Here is an 18,373-nt window from a genome sequence, read left to right as displayed (position 1 = left end):
TGTGGGCGAGCTGGGAGAGGGGTGTGACCCGGCGCTTGACTTGCAGGAGTAGCTTGGATCTCGAGAGGGACTCGAGAAATGGTGGTGTGTGAGAGGTGAGGAAGCTTGTGCACTCGGTAGACGAGGCGAGGGTCGTTGGGTGCACACGAGGAAAAGCTGCTAAATGCAAGCAGCGGGATACAGGACAAGGCGTTTAAGGATGAGGAGGGGGGCGTGTGCAGTTTTTGATATGAGCCGAGCTGGAGAGAAGAACTGGGGAAGCGAGGTTCTCAAAGAGAAAGAGCTGAGGAAGCTTGGGGGCTGGGGTTGATGGTTGGCGATGTATGTTGGTTGTGCAGATGTGATGAGGTGACAGGAGCGGAGACACGCACACACAAGTCACAGTAAACCCAGGAACGGGAGAAGAGGCGAGGGAATAGGAAGAAGCCCAAGAGGGAAATGGAGAATAAAAAAGAGCAGGTTGGGGTGGTTTTGAGAGACGCAGACGCGCAAGAGGCTTGTCCGGGGGGTGCGAGTGGGAGTGGTGAGCGTGCGTGGGTGCGGTGCTGCGAGAGTGCCTGTGTGATGGGCCATGTACCATGGGCCTTCAAGGGCCTTCACCACCATAGTCAGAGATGGCGCCTACGAGGTGGCGTCCTGGCATGTCAGTGGTGGCCGGGGGGGGCCATATAAAATTAGAGCCCTGCGAACGTTGGGTTCCATGGATCAGCGGATACGGGACCGGCTCGAGTGCGCAGTTGCCAGGGGCTCAGGGTTGGTTGCGTGCCTAGGTGCTCTAGGTGCTTTAGGTGCTCGAGGTGCTTGGGCGATGCGATTGGAAATGGCGGGCGGACGGCGCATGGCGCATCATGGATGATGGATGGATGGGCGCATCTGGTTGACCTGGGCCAGTCAGTGGAGACGGACGGCCAAGACGAGACGAGCAGCTGCACGGCTTGCAAAAACCTGCAAGGCCCAGGGATCCCCCGCTCTCCTGTCCGGTTCCCTCTCGCTTTTCGTCTCGCGACGAGTCTCGGAGCAGGAGAAGCGAGCGAAGGCGGTTACGTTGGGTTGGTACCTGGCCGGACGACGCTGTGAATGGTGTGAATTGAATGCCGGGGCGGTTGCGGGCTTGCTCGCGTTGGCTTAGGACTGGCGGCGGCGGACGGGCGTGGACAGTGGATCGACGGCTGTTGAGCTGTAGACTGTGGCTATTATGGGCCGTGGCAATGTGGATCGGGGCGAGGCGCTGGCGAGCAAGCATCGAACAGCACGCTGCAAGCTGCAAAGCAGGGCAAAGCAGGGCCAAGCAGGGCCAGGCAGGGCAAAGGCGAGCAACGCAACGGGCTCAACGTCCAGCAATGCCCCCTGCCCTAATTAGCCTCGTGGGCTGCCCGCGTGCCCGCCCGTAGGCTCTGCCGAGCGCTGTTGGACTGTTGGACTGATGTATGCTTGCAGTTGACTCGCTAGACCGAGTGGCCCTGGTGGAAATGCGGGCTTTGGGACCCTGCGAATCTCCGTCTCGAGGACTCGGTGACTCGGAGGCGTGCGGGCCCATCACTATCAATTGTGTCTCGCCGCAGTCGCGAATTGGCCGGGCTCCCACCGCTCCGTCGTCATCGACCGGGTCTGCGTCGTCGTCTTCACATTCGCCCAGACCGTTGATTTAATTCATTTCATTGCTTCTTCCCGGTCTCGTTGAACCCCTGTCGGCCCTAGAGCCCCTCCTTTGCTCTGTGCTCGGAAGACGGGTTGAGCTATGCGGGGTCGGCCTTGGTGCGACATCTCGACAGCCGGCGCACCTACATGGCTCTCTGCTGTGACGCCGTTGCAGGACGAGGTCTGGCAACACGGCAGTGTGTATTCGATCCTGTCCTATCCGGTGTCCATTCACACGAGAAGGGGCGGTCCGGTACCTTACAGCGGATGTATGTGTGTGCGTGCGTGCCCCTGCCTCTGTGTGAGTGCGTACGGGTGTGTGCGCCTGTGTGCACCTGTGCGTGCCGGTGTACATAGTATATCTGTGGGGAGCTCCGCGCCGGTGTGTCGAACAGTGGTCCGTCAGTCGTTTATTAGGCCAGTTCATAACGCAAGATGCGCTGGGAGAGCAGCAAATGCGATGCAGTTGGGTGCTGGCTGCCCGCTGGCCTGACACGACAACCAGCGAGGACACGATGACACCCTCCATCTGCCACTGTGGCCATCGGTGCCCCCTGGCATCGCCTGGCAGGGCCCGGTGAGCCTGTCAAGCCCTGGTCCCTAAGTCCGCCTCGTTCGCTCGCTCGCAGCAGGTCCTCGCAGCAACCCGAAACCCCGAGCGGATTGGCGTCTGTTGGGTCTTGCGGCTTCTGGCTCGAGGGGACTCGACGGATTCGACGGGTTCGACTGGCTCGAGGTCATCTCTTTGCAGCGAAACAGCGTCCAAGGTGCTGCCGGGTGTAAAAGCATGTGGTTGGGGCTGGGGCACGGGGGCGGGGCGCGCCATGAGCGACGTTCAATCGACGTCGTCGTGGAAGCGCCCAAGTGTGCTGCATGTGTGTTGCGGCTCTCCATTGGCTGCGCTAGCTGCAAGCTCTGTGTCGGGACGGGCCAATGGGCGGGCCGATCACCTTCCCCGACAGGGATCTAATCGCTCTGCTTCCCGGCCGCTAAAACGGCCCAAGGCCCCCTGTTCCCTTGTTCGTGCGGCCCCTGCCCATGTCCCATCTCCATCCGAGAGCTCTAGTGCGCTCCCAGTGCTCCAGTGCTCCCCAGTGCTGTTCTTCAGCGCTCTAGCGGGGTGCTCCAGCGGGTGTGCTCCAGCGTCCCTCAGTGGACTGACTCCACCACCACCACCACCCACTTCCACTAACCTTGTCGACGCCTCCAATGCCAATCCCTGTCTCTATCGCTCAATTCCTTTTCTTGATCTGTAACTTTTTCTGCCCATGAGCTTTTGTGATCCGATGTGATTTCATTTAAAGCATCAATTGCAAGTCCGGCCACGGCCACGGCCCCTTCCGTCTTATTAGTCGGTCTGCACACCATCGACTAATCGACTGAGGAGGCGTTGCCGTTCTTCACTACCTTTGACTTGCCACCACGCCTTGTCTGTTCCTGGCTGCGCGTCCCTGACGATGGCTGCTCTTATCCCCTCTGGGACGACTCCACCAATTTGACTTGTCCGAATCCACGTCGTGAATGGTGGACCTCATATTCCTTTTGGTCTCTTTGTCTCATTGTCTGAGTGTCTGCTACTGCCTTTCCACACACGTGCAGACACGATCTATGATTTGCTTTTTGCAATACGCCGTCAAGGTTGCTGTAATACCACCACACACTACCACCCACAACCCATAGAACCACAACACACACACCTATCATTCTCACATCATCTCCATTAAGATTTCGACGACATCTCCAACATGCACCCCTCGTAGTCACAACCTCCATCGTGCCCTTGGCAATTATCCAAACTCCGCGCCGTTTCTTTCAGCCCCTCGTGCCTTGTTCCGTTTTGGCATGGATCCAGGTTTGGCATGGGCATGGGCATGGACTTCGGCTGGATGGTCAGTCGTCCGCCGTGAGATCGACCACATCGTCCAGGGTCCCCGAATCTCCACTCAACGGCCTCAACAGGCCATCAAGACAGGCCGTGCGCTCCTTGAGATCGTGGATTCTCCAGCCTCGTGGCACCGATCATGCGAAGAAAGAGTCACGGACTGTCGCCGGTAACTCCGCTACAAATCCCGAACCTAGCCTGTCCTGGTTTCATCTTGGCTCCATCTTGGCTCCGGCCTGTTTGTTGGCCTCGTAGGACAGAAACCTCCACTCTTTCCCTAAATCCCATTGCCGGATGCACTTCGTGCGTGCCTGTGCATGGACAAAAGACTGAGAATTCGTACCAAGCCATGTCTCAGCGCAAGAAGCCAAGACAGGCAGGATGGCTTACACCTTCAGGGCTAGTGCGCCGCCCCCAGCAAGCCAGTCCCTGCCGCTCTGTTTTGCCTGCCTGTTCTACATACATAGTAGTATTCGTATGTCAATCCCTCCCGCGCCTCACCTCCGATCGATCCAACAAGCGCCATGCTGTCCAACCGCTCGGCTACGCCACGACGGTCTATGAGGCCCACCCTCACCGCGCGTTTCCCACTAATCAACGGCCTCGCCTCACTCCCAGTTCCCGCGGTTGCGTTGTCTTTTGAGGCTGGCAGCTTGTAGTCGGTGTGCGTGTGGCTTCGTGGCAACAATATCTGCCGTGCTTCCCGGCGGCCGGCAGACTCGAGGTCCGAAAAGGCGGACATGGACGGTCCCGCCATGAGCTCAATGACTCAGCTCCAGCTCAGTGACCCGCCTGTGGAAGCTAGTTCACCGTGCTGTTCAGTGTTCAGTCGCTACGTGGAGAATTCTCTCTTCCAAAGGCCATCGATCAGTTTTTGAGTGCAGGTATAAGTGGACTTCTCCGCAAAACTCAATTGCGGCTGCACGCACTCTACATGTGAAGCACGCCTCGGCGACTTCGCAGCTTTGAAAACAGCCATCATGAGCCTTCTGTGTCGCAAAAGTCCCGGGGATCCTGGATTTTGCAGACACGTCTCGCCGGGATGCTGCTTTCCAATGTCTTGGCTGAGGCCTGATACCCCGCGGCCCATCTCCAGCCTCGCCGCAGCCTCACGGCGCTGGTTTGAGGTTGCGGTTGTCTGAGCGCGCAGAGAGCCCCTGGCAATGGAACCTCGACAAGCCCCGAACTGTTTTCTCTGGCCTTTCTCTCCTTGCATCCCGTAACTGTTGTCCCACCCGTCCTGATCCTTCGGATGTTGTCACCAACTGGAACTCGGCCGTCAGGTCTAGTCCATGCACTCACGGCAGAGTCCTGGCCCGTGACCTGATCACCCATCACCCCACACCAAGCACACCAAGCACACCAAGATGGATGTATGGATGTATGTTGGCTCTAGCAAGCCGGCCTGGTGCAAAGCGGACGTCAATCCGGCCGCGGGCCATCCGGTGGCGCGGCCTCGTCGATTGGGGCGATAACCTGCGGCCCAAACCGCGGCCAGGCTGACGGGGTCGCTGCTGGTGATGTTGGGACGCCACCGCATCTTATCAGTTCTGCAGACTGCGGCCAGGTGGAGAAGCTCAATCGCTTGCGCCAGGCGCGCATCTTTGAGTGTAACGCTACCGTAGTAAGCCATGAGGCTTGATGTAGAAGCCGACCCCGTGATAAACTCCGCAGCCACTTCCCCGGCCGTCTGTGTATGCGGTGAGCTTGCTCCGTCTCTTGAGACTCTGTCATGGTCTGATCGGGGCATGCCGGCTTCAGGCTCGCCATGTCATCCATCGAATGTCACGCTTTGAACAGCACACCCCAGCAAGATCCATGTTGCTGGAGATGAATATTAGTATCCGCGATAGGGCAAGGTAAAGGCATCAATAATCAATGTCACTCTGACCCGCCAAGTTCTTCCATTATCCTTCCACGCGGCTGTTCCCCTCTCCTCGCCACTTCGTCATACTTGTCAGAACTCAGAAGCCAGTCAGTCACCTGTGCTGATGTGGCAATTACCCCTCAGATTCAGCTTAATCTCCACAACTCTTCTCCGCCATTTGATACTCGGCCCTCAAGCCCCGTGGCAATTCTCACCGGCGGTCACGGCCAGATGCTCCTCTCAGACTTCATGAGCTGAGTCCCGTGAGGCAACGGGCCAAGATTTCAGCTAGGTGACGAGTCTGGCACTAGCGGTTGGGGGCGAGCTCACCCCTGTCAGCACAATCCATGTCAATCTCAAAAGGACGCGGCTGGCCCTTGGTGGCGATGGAGGTTCAAGAAGGTCCAACGGGGACCATGTCCGATGGCTGAAGGCCCCCGCGTCCCTTGAAATGCGGGAGTGACGGAGCCGTTAGTTCCAAAGTGCAACATTCCGTCGCCGCACAGCCGCGCCCGCTATAGCAGCCGCACCCACCAGTCGCATCTGTTCGGTGTGAATGCTGCCTACGTTGTCCCTCAGCAGCCCCACGATTCATGGCCAACGTGGGTGACAGGTCGGGGTGCTGTGACTGAGCTGCGTGAACGCAGTGGAGTTGGGTCCATGAGGGGGTCCATGAGGGGGTCCATGAGGGGGGGGCACTAGCATCAACATCTCCTCTGTCACAGCATGGATGTTGGTGATGGTTGCAGATCGCCTTAGCCCGCTTCGGCAGCGGGACCTGGAGTGATCACTGATATCACGCCGAGGGATGTGATCAGCAATTTCGACATTGGGTCTACGAGGTATGTACTCCGTACTCGGTAACAAAGTGACGAGGTCTTCGGAGACTAGGACCAACTCAGCATTGTTTCCATCCATGTGTGATGTTTCCATCCATGTTTCCCTTGTCAACTTGCGGGAACGGGCGCAGTTTTCGATGGCATTTAGTTAGCGAAACTAAAAGTCAAAGCCGATACCCCAGCTCATGACCGGTCGGTCCGCCGTCTGGTTCCCGTCATTTTCCATCTTTGCCCGTATTGAACAAACGCGGGCCGACACCATTGCGGTTCTGCACTTCTGCCATCCCCCTCACAAGAGTCGAGATGTGAAACATTCACGTCCGCCCATTCTGCACTGCCCGAGTCTAAACTTGGACGCAGAGCCCCCTCACCATGCGCTGCACTAACCAGGCCATAAACAGCATCCCGACAGAATCCTGCTCGATAGCACTCGCGAAATAAGGTCCAATTGGAACGGAGCCGCACCGCGAGGATTCGTCGCCGTGCAGCAAATGGAAGACGCCGCCGCTGCTTCGCTCACGCCATTGGACCGTCCCTTGTCGCAGATGGGTTGCGGGGGAAACCTCAGGACTGCAGGCCATCTTATGCGTGAATGCGATCTGAGAACCCACGGTTGATCGGCCGAGTAGTGCGTTTAGTCACCTACTTGCCCGTTCAGTTGTTAATCATCACACCCATTCTTTTCTTCGGCATCGCCGGTCTGGAAGCGTCTGTGCATTAAATCCAAGAGGGGTTGGCCGCTTGTGATCGGCCGACTGTGACCTTGATCCCCTGCTCGTCCCTGCTCGTCACATCTACGGCACATCTCTCAACAGCATGAGGGGTTCAATTGGGCTCAGCTTTATCAGGCAGTAACCAAAAGAGAGAGAAGAGACCACAAAAGAGCCATTGTCGGTCGGTTTTTAGTACTAGATCCGGATACAATCGAGGCATCAACAACACTATGCATTGGTAGCTTTGTGTAGGTATCTTTGGTGTGTGTCTTTGTGTAGTGGTCTTGCGCAAGGATCTTTGCGTAGGGATCTTTTGCGTCGGTTGGTGTCATCGCCAAGTCATGGCTCTCCGGCCCCCAACATTGAGCCATTTAATCATTCATGACACCAATTAGCAAGTTTGCAGGATACTCCAAGTAAAAACATATTGCGTTACATATAGAATATATATCGTTAACCTGTGGCACTATAGCATGTGGTTGGGTCCATTACCTTCCATTTGGTCCTGTCTGGGTTCAACGTGTGATCGGCGATGAGACATGGGGCAATCAGCTATTGTTTTTTTTTTCATCGCAGGCGTAGTACCTACCCTACCTTTGAACTCCTCAATTTCAGCCAATTTCTTGGCCGATAGTTTGGGACCTGAGGAGTCGTGTTCAAGAAGTTTCTAATCCAATAAATGCCAGCCCATTTCTGCTACATGAGTCTGAGAGAACCAAACTTTTTTCTCAACTCCGCTTCTGCTTCTTCAACCCTCTTATTCGTTTGAAATACGATGTGTGTTGCAGACGTCCCAAGAAACGAGGTTGAATGTGTAGTTCCATCATTTGAGTTCCATTGTCTGCGTTCCATTGTTAAAGCTCCATTGTGTGAGAAGCTTATCATCAGTAAACTTTTACTAGTCCTATATATCCTTGTTTCACCGGTTGCGTATGCGACTAGACTAAGCCTCACCGTTCAGATATGTGATGGCAGACGGTCTGACTTGGTCAATTGTGGAGAATCATGTGGTCTGGGGGCACTCAGGTGATAAGCTCGGTCGGGGTCGTATGCAGCCAAGTTATGGAATGAACCACGTAGCTATATCTCGTATATTAAAGTTTCTTGGTACAGCTACTACTATTTTTATTCATGGAGATGCCGGCCAAGAAAGTGGAAGTCAAAGGTGTAAGAGGACAATGGTATTGTTTCTACGTACTCATCCCAATCAAGACATCAAGGAACTCTATTCCGTGAGGCTCACCTATGAAACCCATTGCTCACAATCCTAGGATCAAGCTTGGCACAGGGCTAATTGCTATCATAGACCTCAATACCGAAGGAGGGAGTTGCGAAACAGAGAAACAAGCGGCTATTATACGAAGTAATTTATTCGCTGGAGATCCAACTTGGTTCGGGCCGAGCCCAAGAGACAGAGAGAGTATGAAGCCCCAATATTGAGTCAAGGGAAATGAGACCCAGGCAGTGGCCTGAAGATGGAACAAGCTGACTGGTAGATCAAGCGACTTGATCAGATGCCTCTAAGTGCAACCTGCTGGAAAGAAGAAAAGAAAAGAAAAGAAAAGAGACAAGAACTACTGCTACAACTGTGATATTGAAAACAAGGCAGGACAAAAGGTGTAATTTCAAGTTGAAGAGAAGGAAATCATGCCCTGCTAATTATTTGAGCATTGCTGTCACTTCAAGTAGTAGTTTGTCTTGGCAGGCAGCCTAACAGCCATTGCTTTATTCAACATCTTGTCGGGTGGACCAAAGAAACGCGGCAGTGTATACAGGGTAAAAAGAAACGGCGAGGAGCGCTACCCGGCACCAGATTGTCTAATAATAGAACCAGTTAGTTCAAGCAACTACCCAATCTTATTCTATGCAATAGCCTTGGGGAATCCTCTGTCAGATAAACAGCAGCGGCGCACTAGATGACGCTCAAAAAAAAAACACAAAATCAGGTCTCATACCTTGTCCAATGACTCGAAGCAACAAAATATTCCAAGTACTTTCATCTAGATTTATTATAGTCTTAGATTATTTAAGTTCATTTCTTCAGTCCACTTGATCTGGTAATTGTATAGTCGATGTTTCTCATGAGTCTTGTCAGACGGAGGACATCAATTCGAGTCGACTTTACCAGACGGTCGAAGACGGATTCCCCAAGAGACAAGCTGGAGGTGACGAATGGACTACAGGATCTACAATCACAGAGTATTTTCAACCTCTCGATTGCAGATGAGACGTAACCATTCATAGAAAGCTTCATTACGGTTTGCTCATTAGGTAGCACCCAAGAACCTACCCAGTTCAAGCCCTCCGGAAATTGTACAAGTTAGAAAAGAGAACAGGAGCACTTCCTTGACAACACCAATGATCACCATTGCGTTACCCAGAGCTTCCACGCTAGAATATTTGCGCCTGCTGGATGATGGGACCCAAACAGGATGACTCGATAGCAAGGTATTTCGAACGTCGATGAAGCAGATGTTGGGCGTCGACATCAAACGAGTCTATTTGCTTCCTTAGATGAACTTTGACATAACGTACGTTACGACGCGATTCACGCTCCCAACCTTCACGACCTCGCTTTCAGGTCATCTACGGAAAGTTCGAAATGTAATAAGTCAAGGTACTAGCATTCAATATGTGCCGGGGGGGACTGTATCTAGTAAGAGTCTTATTTGTGCTCTCTGCCTTTGTCAATCGGGGAAACATTGCAATTCTCGTGTTGCCATTAGTAACCGGGCATAAGGACAACTCTCAACGACTTAAGTCCACAGCATCAGAGCTCGTGTCTGGAAGGACTCTAGTTCACCTACAACATCTCCCGCATCGGTCATCATCGCCCGCCCAGGGAAGTTTGGACAGGACATCTGGATCGGCTTCGCTACGCGCCTTCGAGGTTGGGACAGAATCGACCGGGTTGTCACTGCCGAGGCTATCTAGTATTCGATGGTGCAGATGAATTATGCCGCTCCCTTCGGCGCATTAAGACAAAAACAACCTAGTTCTCCCTTAAGGACCATTTATGGCGGCCAAGCTCCCTCCCTCCTTGGAAGCACCTTTCAAGCAGCCAGATGTAGTTAACGACGCCATTACTGTACGGGCGTAGACTGCCAACTTAGCACCTGTTACCCAGGTACAAAAGCGAGTGCTTGGATTTGATAGAGTTCTACGCAATTATCATTTCAGATACTGTCCTCTTGGAGTCTCGGGATTTTCAACGACAGGTAAGTATGTCTCCGTGCACTGATCCGTCCGGTTTCCATATCCCAGGCAGTTCCATCATGAAGAGCGCCTAGTTGAAGTCGGGGCATGCTTCGAGAGCGTCTCGTTTGATGATTACCCTCAGAGGGAGGATAGTTTCTACTCTCTCAACGATGTCGCTAGCATTCTTTTTTAAGTATTTGCACAACGTAGTCGGGAACGTCGAGTTGGTACAAAGTTGAAGCGCCCCCCCGTCTCGCTATACCCTCCAAGAGAAGATAATAGCTGCACGATAAAAGACATACTCTTCATTCCCAAAAGCCAGCCCTCCACCGCTTCAATAAGACCATCGACTTTGAATCCAATAGATGTTCACTCTGTGGCCCTTCTCTCAACCAGATTGTCTCACAGACCCTCGCCTTCGGTAATGTCCTATCCTTCTCAGACTAATTCGCATGGCAAAATGGTCATCACGACCCCTACTAGATTTCCCTATGACATGCGACGAAACCAAGCCTCCTATCACGGCCAGGTTGCGAGTTGCCTTCAGATCTGGGACATAGTCACCCAGCCCATCAATCAATACATCACCTACCTGCCGCTCCGAGCCTCGGGTGAACGTGCACATGGGATATCATCTAGAACTCTCATATCGACACGCCGTGTCTTTCCAATAATGGGCCCCAATCTCCCTCTGCCCGGCCCACGCCCAAGCCCGCTTCCATCTGTCCTTGAAGGCACAGCCATCTCATGCAATCCAGACTTCCCTCGTGCGACTCACATGACCCCCTTCCAAAGCACGCACTGCCACCGATATCAATGACTGGTCTCCCTCCGCGTTGACGTCGGCTCTCTCGGCCATGTGATGAGGCTCGGTCCAGCACGGGGCCGCGGCCAGCGAAACAGAATGCGGTGGTGTCAAGTGCATCTGTATCCATCTAGGCGCCTTAACCGCCAACGACTAGGGCTGGGGGGCCTGTGACTTATCAGAGCAAAGCAGCCTAGGCAGCGATAGCAGCCTCGGAATCTTAAGACATTTTGGCTGGGAAATGGGTCACTGGATCAAACGGTATGTCACCCGAGGCAGCCAAGGCGCCAAAGTCATGTGAACACAGCACGTCAGAGAGAGTCAAGGTTGTAGTAAAAAGCCATCCATTGTAATTGCGAGGGTATCTAAGGACCAACCAGCTGCGTGGTGGTCGAAGCCGGGGAAAAAACTACCTAAGGTATCTAAACTATGCCCAATAAACCATGATGTCGCCAAAACATGCTGAAACAGGCCCAAGTGCTCCCATGACATCCAACCCAGTGGTGGGTGGAGTTGTAATAAGCCAAGATGTATTTCCCATGCTCCCATGCCCGAGTGATTCCCGTGCCAATGCCCGTTGTTGCCATGAAAGAAAACCCAAAAGATGATGAGAGAAAACAAGACTCCAGCGCTAGGTATGATGCTTCTGGGTAGGTATGCTGCGACCAGTGTCGTAGACCGAAAACAGGATTATGAGGAAATAGAGTGTTGCCAAAAATAGAATGAAAATGGGAGCAGAATGGGGAGTCGGAACACTCCGCTGAAGACGTGAAAAGAAATCCGAGAATCCGAAAAGTATCCACCAAATAGAGTCCATGAAGAATGTGGAGGGTGGAGGGAAACGGTGAAGCTGACGAAAGCACATGGGCTTTGTCACAAGCCCGACCACCCGAAGGATGAAGCCGGAAGCGCAAAGGCAGAAGCGGGGCGGCTGATTGCAGCCCTTATCCGGCGCGGAGGGACTTTGCCCCACTGCTGGCATCGCCATCTACCCGGCAAGCGACCGAGGGCTCGGCACCGGTCGGAACGATGGCCTCCACTTTGGCCCTCGAGGTTTGCCCGCCTTTCTGAGTCATGCCTTTTGGGGTTGCGTTGCAGTCAGCCCTCTGCATCCCCGTGCCACGTTGTAGGCTGCCTCGGGTGCGCATCAGTTGCGGTGTGTTGTGGGGGTGGCCAGAATCGCCTTTGGCCTGTGCCGCCGGGCGAATGTCGTCATCGCCGGTGAATAGAGTGTTGAGTATTAAGCTGGTGTCGAGTGTTGCGCCAGCGCGTATGAGTAGATAGTGTCGTAGTCGATGAAATCCGGAATGGGATCTTGGATTATCGTAGTAGTGTTGAATTGTAGATTGTTGGGGTGTGCATCGGTGTTATTGTGCATCTGCCCTATCGAGTGGGTACTTGTGTGCGGTGTGTATTGTGGGGGTATCTTGGGTATCGTATCGCCAGTGGTTTCCAAAAAAGCAGCCTAGTTGTGTGTAAGTGCACTGCGCGGTGGGTTGCAAAATGATTTCAACTTACGCTGCCATAAAAGTCGTTAAGTCGTCAAGAGCATACTGTGCTCGGCCATGCTACTCCGCGATGGGAGCCATGGAGCTGAGCTTGCTCTTGGGACTCTTCTTGGAGCTAGGGCTGCTCTTGCGCTGCTTGCGGGCGGCGGCGCGGCGACGCTCCTTCTCGCTGACGATGCCGCGGACAAACTCTCGCTGCATGGCTAGGCGCTCGCGCTCCATCTCGAGGATCTCAGCGTCGGTGATGATGTGAGGAGGAGAGATGGCACCCTGGGAGTGGGCGGGTGAAGAGGCGCTGCCAGCACTGGAGACGGAGCGGGTGTCGTCGTCGAAGGGATCGCTGAGGAAGAGGTCGTCGTCGGAGAGATAGGACGTCGGGCGCTCCTCGCGGTCAGACTCGGAGAGGGAAGACCGGCGAGGCCACGAGGGAAAGGCGCAGGTGGAGTCGTGAGCGCTGAGGCTGCGGGAGGTGATATCCATGGGCGCTGAAGCAGCACACATGGAGCTGTAGGATCCGTATGAACCAAACATGGTTGCGGTTGTGAGTTGGGTTGGGGTGGTGTAAGTCGAGATGGGAGACTTGAGGTGAGCGGAGGTGGATGCTCGAGGCAGATGCCTTCTTCTTGATCGAAGTAAAGAGTCGAAGCTTTGGTTCTTGGTGGAGAGTCAGAATAGTAGGGTCCTGGGAGGATAACCGGGGATGCGGGTGTTATAAAGGCAACGATGAGGCCGACCAGGACAAGGACGCGCAGCCGGCAAGCCTGGGAGTGTGAGGAACGTGCCTGGAGGCGGCGTGGAGGGAGGGGCGTGGGCGTGAGGCGTGGGAGAGAGGCCCGTGGAAGGGTGGGAGGGTGTGGCGATTGCCGGAGGGTGGGAGGGAGCTTGAGGGTGTGGAGGGTGTAGAGGGTGTGGTGGGTGTGGTGGGTGGGTGTGTCATGGGCTGAATGAGGGACCGACTGGGAGAAAAGAGGCGTGTGGGAGAGTGGAGGTGTGGGTTACGGCGAAGATTTCCCAGACGGATTTGCCAGCAAGGGTCCAGCGCCCAAACAGCCAAGCAAAGGGACCCCCAAGCAAGCTCCCAAAGCAAATACCCAAGCACCCGAGCAAGCACCCAAACAAGCACCCAAGCACCCTAGGAGACCCGTCAGGTCGGGCGGCGGGATGCGCTCTGCAAAACCTGCCTGCCAGCTCCTCTCCTCGGCGAACATCCCCGACCCTCGACCTCCGCTCTCGCTAGGTAGCCTTTAGGGCGCTGGTTGGGCTGGACAGTTCCCCGAGCAGCCTACGGTATACTACGGAACGGAAAACGGAACCTACTACGGGGTAAAGGGAGGGGGTGTGTTGCACTACGGAGCAGGACCCTTCTCGCGCCGGCGGGAGAAGAGAGCGGTGGCAGAGAGCCACGAGGCGTACGAGTAATGAATGCGGAGGAGAGGGAAGCCTAGCCGTCACCATCGCTGTCGGACCGTCACTCTGTCGGATCGACACTCTGTCGGAGCGACACGGTGCCACCAAGACGAAAAGGGAAAAAAAACGAAGGGCAGCGGATCCGACGCTTCGAGTAGTCCGGGTTGCGGGAATCGCAAAAAGAAGAAAAAGAAAGAAAAGAAAAAGGCGTGCTGGGGGAGATGCCGGGGGTGGCTTGCCCCCCGTTGCCGGAGACGAATTTCCTCCCCAGATAGGAAGTTTTAACGCAACCCGCGTCCTTGGGCCCTTTGGCGCCTTTGTCGCTCCCCCTGCTGGTTTAGGCTGAGCTGGGGGGAGAGAGACACCCGCGGGGGGAGATTCCGTTGCTTGTCTTGGTTCCTCGTTTCTTTTTGCCCGAGCAGCATTGGGGAAAGATGAAAGACGACATGTCAAAATCAGGGCGGCGGCGGCGAGAGGCGAGACTCTGCTCGGCAACCAAAATGAAAACAAGGGGTGCGCGCCGAGTCTGAGGGCGAAAGGTCTCGACTCGACTCGAGCCGAGTCGAGTCCCGTCGAGTCGCGAGTCGACGGCGGCGGGATAAGACACCAAGGGCAGATCCGCAGTTTGGCCGGCCGGCGACCATTACAAACGGAAGGGGATTGGGCCCGAGACTCCTCCACACAAAGGCCCGACGCCCAAGACCCTCCTCCGCCAAGACACCTCCACCCAAATCACCCCAAGCACAGGGCCCCAGCGACATCCAGCATTCAACTGCAGCGCGCCTGTATTAATGCTGTATTGGGCAACCAACCAACGGAGATAGTGGCCGCCAGCCCTAGGTTTCCAGGTGACGGGTTACGGGCCTCGTCCTGGCTGATGCTGCCTGCGGCTGCGCTTCGTGTGATTCATTTCGCCATCACCGGGCTTGACTGGACAACAAACAATACGGTCGAGCCCCAATCACGGCCCCCAACACCCTCAATACAATGGCACTGCACAATAGCACAGCCAACAGCAGCTGCCCCTTTGTTTGCCTGGATGTGGTGAATGTGATGGTGAATGTGATGGATGAATCAATTCCGGCCGCCGCCACAGTCATTCTCGCTCGCCATCAGCTGCGTGCTATTTGTTACCTCCCCCACGCCTAGCACTGGGCCGGGCTTGTTGTCCCCCCCTTCGAGGCGCTGTGTCAGCCCAAGAACAGCGTCGCCCAAGCCCAAAAGCCCATCCGTGGGAGTACGGGGTACGGGATTGCTCCCTCGGGACTGGGCGCGGACGACTTCACGCCCCCCCGCCTGTCCGCCATTCCCTTTGACACCCGCGGCAATCAGACCCTCACGCCCCCTCCCTTTGTTCTCCACCGTTCCGCGGCAACAATGATGGATGTGGAGGACCGAGTCCGGGAGGCGGGCCCTGGGCGTGCGCTTAGGCAGGGCGCTGGCTGGGTGCGGGATGGCGGTCGGGAGAATACAGTAGCTCTTTGTTTGTTCGCCTTTTCACCTCTCTTTGACAGCGATGGCGACCGCTGAATGCGAACGCCCGGCGATTGGAGCAAACTACTGTCCGGTTTACGGTTTGGGAGATGCGTGGTATGTGCCCCTTCGGTGCGTGCGCTTGGGTGCAGGTCGAAAAGGACCCCAGAATGCAGCGTCCCATCAGGTTGCAACGAAATGGAAGGGCGGTGATCTGACCGCCTCGCTCGGTTCGTCACTGATGAGTCTGAGTCTGAGTGTCCACGATGCGTGTTGTTGGTGTGTGTGTGTGTGTGTGTTGTGTTGTTTGTTTGGGCTCGCTGCGAGCCAGTCCCATCGGTTTCCGACCGCCCGGCAGCTTGATTGGACTCGAGGGCTGTCGTCCAGCGTCCAGCGCCCAGCGCCTCACCATTCAGCGACTCCCGTCTGGTTGACTCGGGGGTGTGGCCGTATGCAAGGGAAATCCTCCTCGCCCCGTCAGCGACGGCGGTCAAAGACGCAGCACGCACGCACGCACGCAGCTTCATACAGTAGCAAGCTGCAGCCCAGAAAGCAAAAGCGGTGGGACGGACAATGCATTTCCATCCCTTCCCTTCCTTCCATGCATTCATCCGCATCCATCCATTCATCCCACACGTCCCCTCGCACCCCTGCACGATTCGAGACGCACCGTATCAGTGGGTTCCCGATGCTCGCAGCCGTTTGCGATGGTAGCACTGGGACTCCCCCGGACCGGGACCCTATATCTTCTGCCATTTCTCTATCCACTCATTGGCCCTGCATGCCGTTGGAGCGCACGAATCGTGGGCATGCTTCACCGCCGGCTGGGAACTCCAAGGGTTGCGATACCGGTATCCAATCGATCCCCGGCCATTTGCTCGCTTGCTCGCCTCCAGTCCCCCTTTCGGTATCGCAATACGGTAACCCAGGGTATTGCATCCCTGCCCTTACCTTGTCGCAATATTATTCCGCGATATCTCATTTACTATGTGGAAAAAGGAAGCATCGCAGAAGAAAATACTAGTGAAAATTTCTTTCAAAACCAGCAACCTGGGATAGGTAGGAAAAAGCAATGGGAGCACAGCTGATGCGCTCCCGCTCGGAAACCATCGCCATGGACCGCACACACGGCGCCTCTACCCGTCCCTTTTGCCGGCTTCGGTTCCCAAACCCGGTTGCCGCCAAATCCCCGGGAAATCTCCAGGCGTGGTATAGTCAATAGCTGGAGGGCCATCGCCGAGCTTGCAACCGTAGTGCCCCAGCCGACTCTGCTCTCCGAACCCCCGCGGTACTCGGAGCCGCATTGCGGGCCACTAGTTTGTAGTTTGAGTGCGTGCGCGACGGATCTGATTCGTGCGCTCTTCGGATTCTCCTGCCCCCCAGCTTTTTGGCTTTGGCTTTGGCTTTTTGTGCGCCTTGCGTTCTTGGCGTAGTTGTCTCGCCCGTGTCTTCTCCTCCCTTTGCATTCCGATGGGCGATTTGCGATGTGTCGCGGAGCCTATACCGAACGCACACGCATCGTACATCCCTTGCGTCAAGGTATGTGGGCGGTCAAGCTCCGCTGAAGGAATTTTTTGATAGATCGCAATCGTAAACTGGGGCCGAGACAAAGTTCGGATTTTTACTTGTTGCCTTCCTCTTTTGTTTTTCATAATATGGAGACATGCTGGCTTTAGCTGTCTCTCCCCCGCGGTTTCACGCATCTAGACGCTAAGAGGCTTGCGGTCCGTGGCTCCCAACCACGTCTAGACCCTCGAGAGGGAGGACTCTTCAGCTCAAGCGAGGCGGTCGCGACGATCCTCAGACGCACACGTAGACCGGGAATGCCATCCCTTCAGATCGAGACCCTCGCGTAGTTCAGCTGTGCAGTATGCATTGCTTGCAGGTTTCTCGATAGCTTGATGGCGTTTGATACTCGTCGTAAACGACCTTGCCAACTCTAGATGGGCGGGCAGGCAGTTGCAGTGGATCCTGCTGCACGGTATCTGCTAGACGGCCTCTGCGAGACGGCCATGCTCATGCTGGGCATTGACGGGCTGCAAGAGTAATGTACACTCCCTCCCGCACCCACCACGTTGCCGCGATCTTATCCGTCCCGCGCCGCCGGCTCGCGAGTCGCATCGCGTCACAGAGCACAGCAGGGGCGGTCAGTGAAAAGCGCAGCCGCTGAGTGGCCGGCGGGGGAATGAGTCAGATCGCTTTCTCTGCACCGCCATTTGGCACTGGGGGCAGTGAGTAGGGCCGCCGCAGGAGAGGGTGTGGACGGGGGGGTGCGCGGGCGAGCTGTGGGTGTGCGCCGTTATGGATGTCCCAACTGGGTAACCACCGTTTCGCCGTCTCCGGGCCAGTCGCCGTGACGGGTGTGGCCGACTTACCTCAGCGGCCTGCGCTGGCTGGCGAATGGACGGGACGGAAAACCAATGGGCTGTGTTTGTCGGTGACCGTCTAGCTGTGGTAGGTTGGGAGGCAAGCAGGCAGGCATGTAATATTGCGAGAACGGCTGAGATGATTAGGAATCAGATCCAAGACGCTGGTAACGTTGTGCCTCGTTCAACGCATCGCATCCCGTCTATATCCGTCCTTCTGGTTTAGGCCGCCACCCCCAGGTTTTCCCCAGGCATAATCTTACTCATTCGACCAATTCCGTCGTAATATCCAACACAGCCTGAGTAATCCTCACCCGACCGCGCTCGTCATCGTCACTGATCCAGTCATCCCCGGACCGTCGCCGTGGCTATTTTCGCGTCGTATACCGGATTCCACGGTTGATGACGCAGGGCTGAGACTGCGCGGTGTGGCGGCGCCGCGTTTGTGTGTGTGTGCCAGGCAAAAAGACAGGTTTCCCGGCCCAACTAACACGGGCGCGTATGCTGGCTGTATTCGTATTCACTGACACACGCACGCATACGCGCACACACACACTCTCGCTCGCAAGCAAGCACACGAGTAAGAGCCCGGCTGGCTACCTTGGTCCGAGGCCGGCTGGCCGACGGCTTATTCGGCTGCTTGTTGACGTCGGTTGATTCATCATGTTCCCAGTTTG

The 18,373-nt window shown here is 55.6% G+C and overlaps 4 protein-coding genes across 4 annotated transcripts; 1 reads left to right on the top strand and 3 right to left on the bottom strand.

Annotated features, from left to right (window-relative positions):
* The first annotated feature begins 3,535 nt into the window (after positions 1–3,535).
* Positions 3,536–4,258, top strand: BGZ61DRAFT_34816 (uncharacterized protein). Its single transcript, XM_046240036.1, has one exon. It carries the CDS (start codon positions 3,660–3,662, stop codon positions 4,161–4,163), a length of 504 nt encoding a protein of 167 aa, XP_046104346.1. The 5' UTR covers positions 3,536–3,659; the 3' UTR covers positions 4,164–4,258.
* A 589-nt stretch (positions 4,259–4,847) lies between these two features.
* Positions 4,848–5,153, bottom strand: BGZ61DRAFT_532752 (uncharacterized protein; the record flags this gene model as incomplete). The annotated part of the gene is made up of 1 exon (XM_046253909.1): positions 4,848–5,153. The coding sequence occupies one exon, from the start codon at positions 5,151–5,153 to the stop codon at positions 4,848–4,850; it is 306 nt and encodes a 101-aa protein (XP_046104345.1).
* Positions 5,154–5,399: 246 nt separating this feature from the next.
* On the bottom strand, positions 5,400–6,044 carry BGZ61DRAFT_452383 (uncharacterized protein). The gene has a single exon (XM_046245946.1). The coding sequence runs from the start codon at positions 5,980–5,982 to the stop codon at positions 5,782–5,784; it is 201 nt and encodes a 66-aa protein (XP_046104344.1). The 5' UTR covers positions 5,983–6,044; the 3' UTR covers positions 5,400–5,781.
* A 5,842-nt stretch (positions 6,045–11,886) lies between these two features.
* BGZ61DRAFT_478285 (uncharacterized protein) lies at positions 11,887–12,981 on the bottom strand (the record flags this gene model as incomplete). The annotated part of the gene is made up of 2 exons (XM_046249003.1): positions 11,887–12,256; positions 12,515–12,981. The coding sequence occupies 2 exons, from the start codon at positions 12,979–12,981 to the stop codon at positions 11,887–11,889; spliced, it is 837 nt and encodes a 278-aa protein (XP_046104343.1).
* Positions 12,982–18,373: the final 5,392 nt, after the last annotated feature.

Source organism: Ilyonectria robusta (assembly GCF_021365365.1).
Source record: "Ilyonectria robusta strain PMI_751 chromosome Unknown BGZ61scaffold_10, whole genome shotgun sequence".
NCBI classification, from domain to species: Eukaryota; Fungi; Ascomycota; class Sordariomycetes; order Hypocreales; family Nectriaceae; genus Ilyonectria; species Ilyonectria robusta.
Note: the sequence above shows the minus strand (reverse complement) of the source record. Positions and strands in the feature narration are given on the sequence as shown.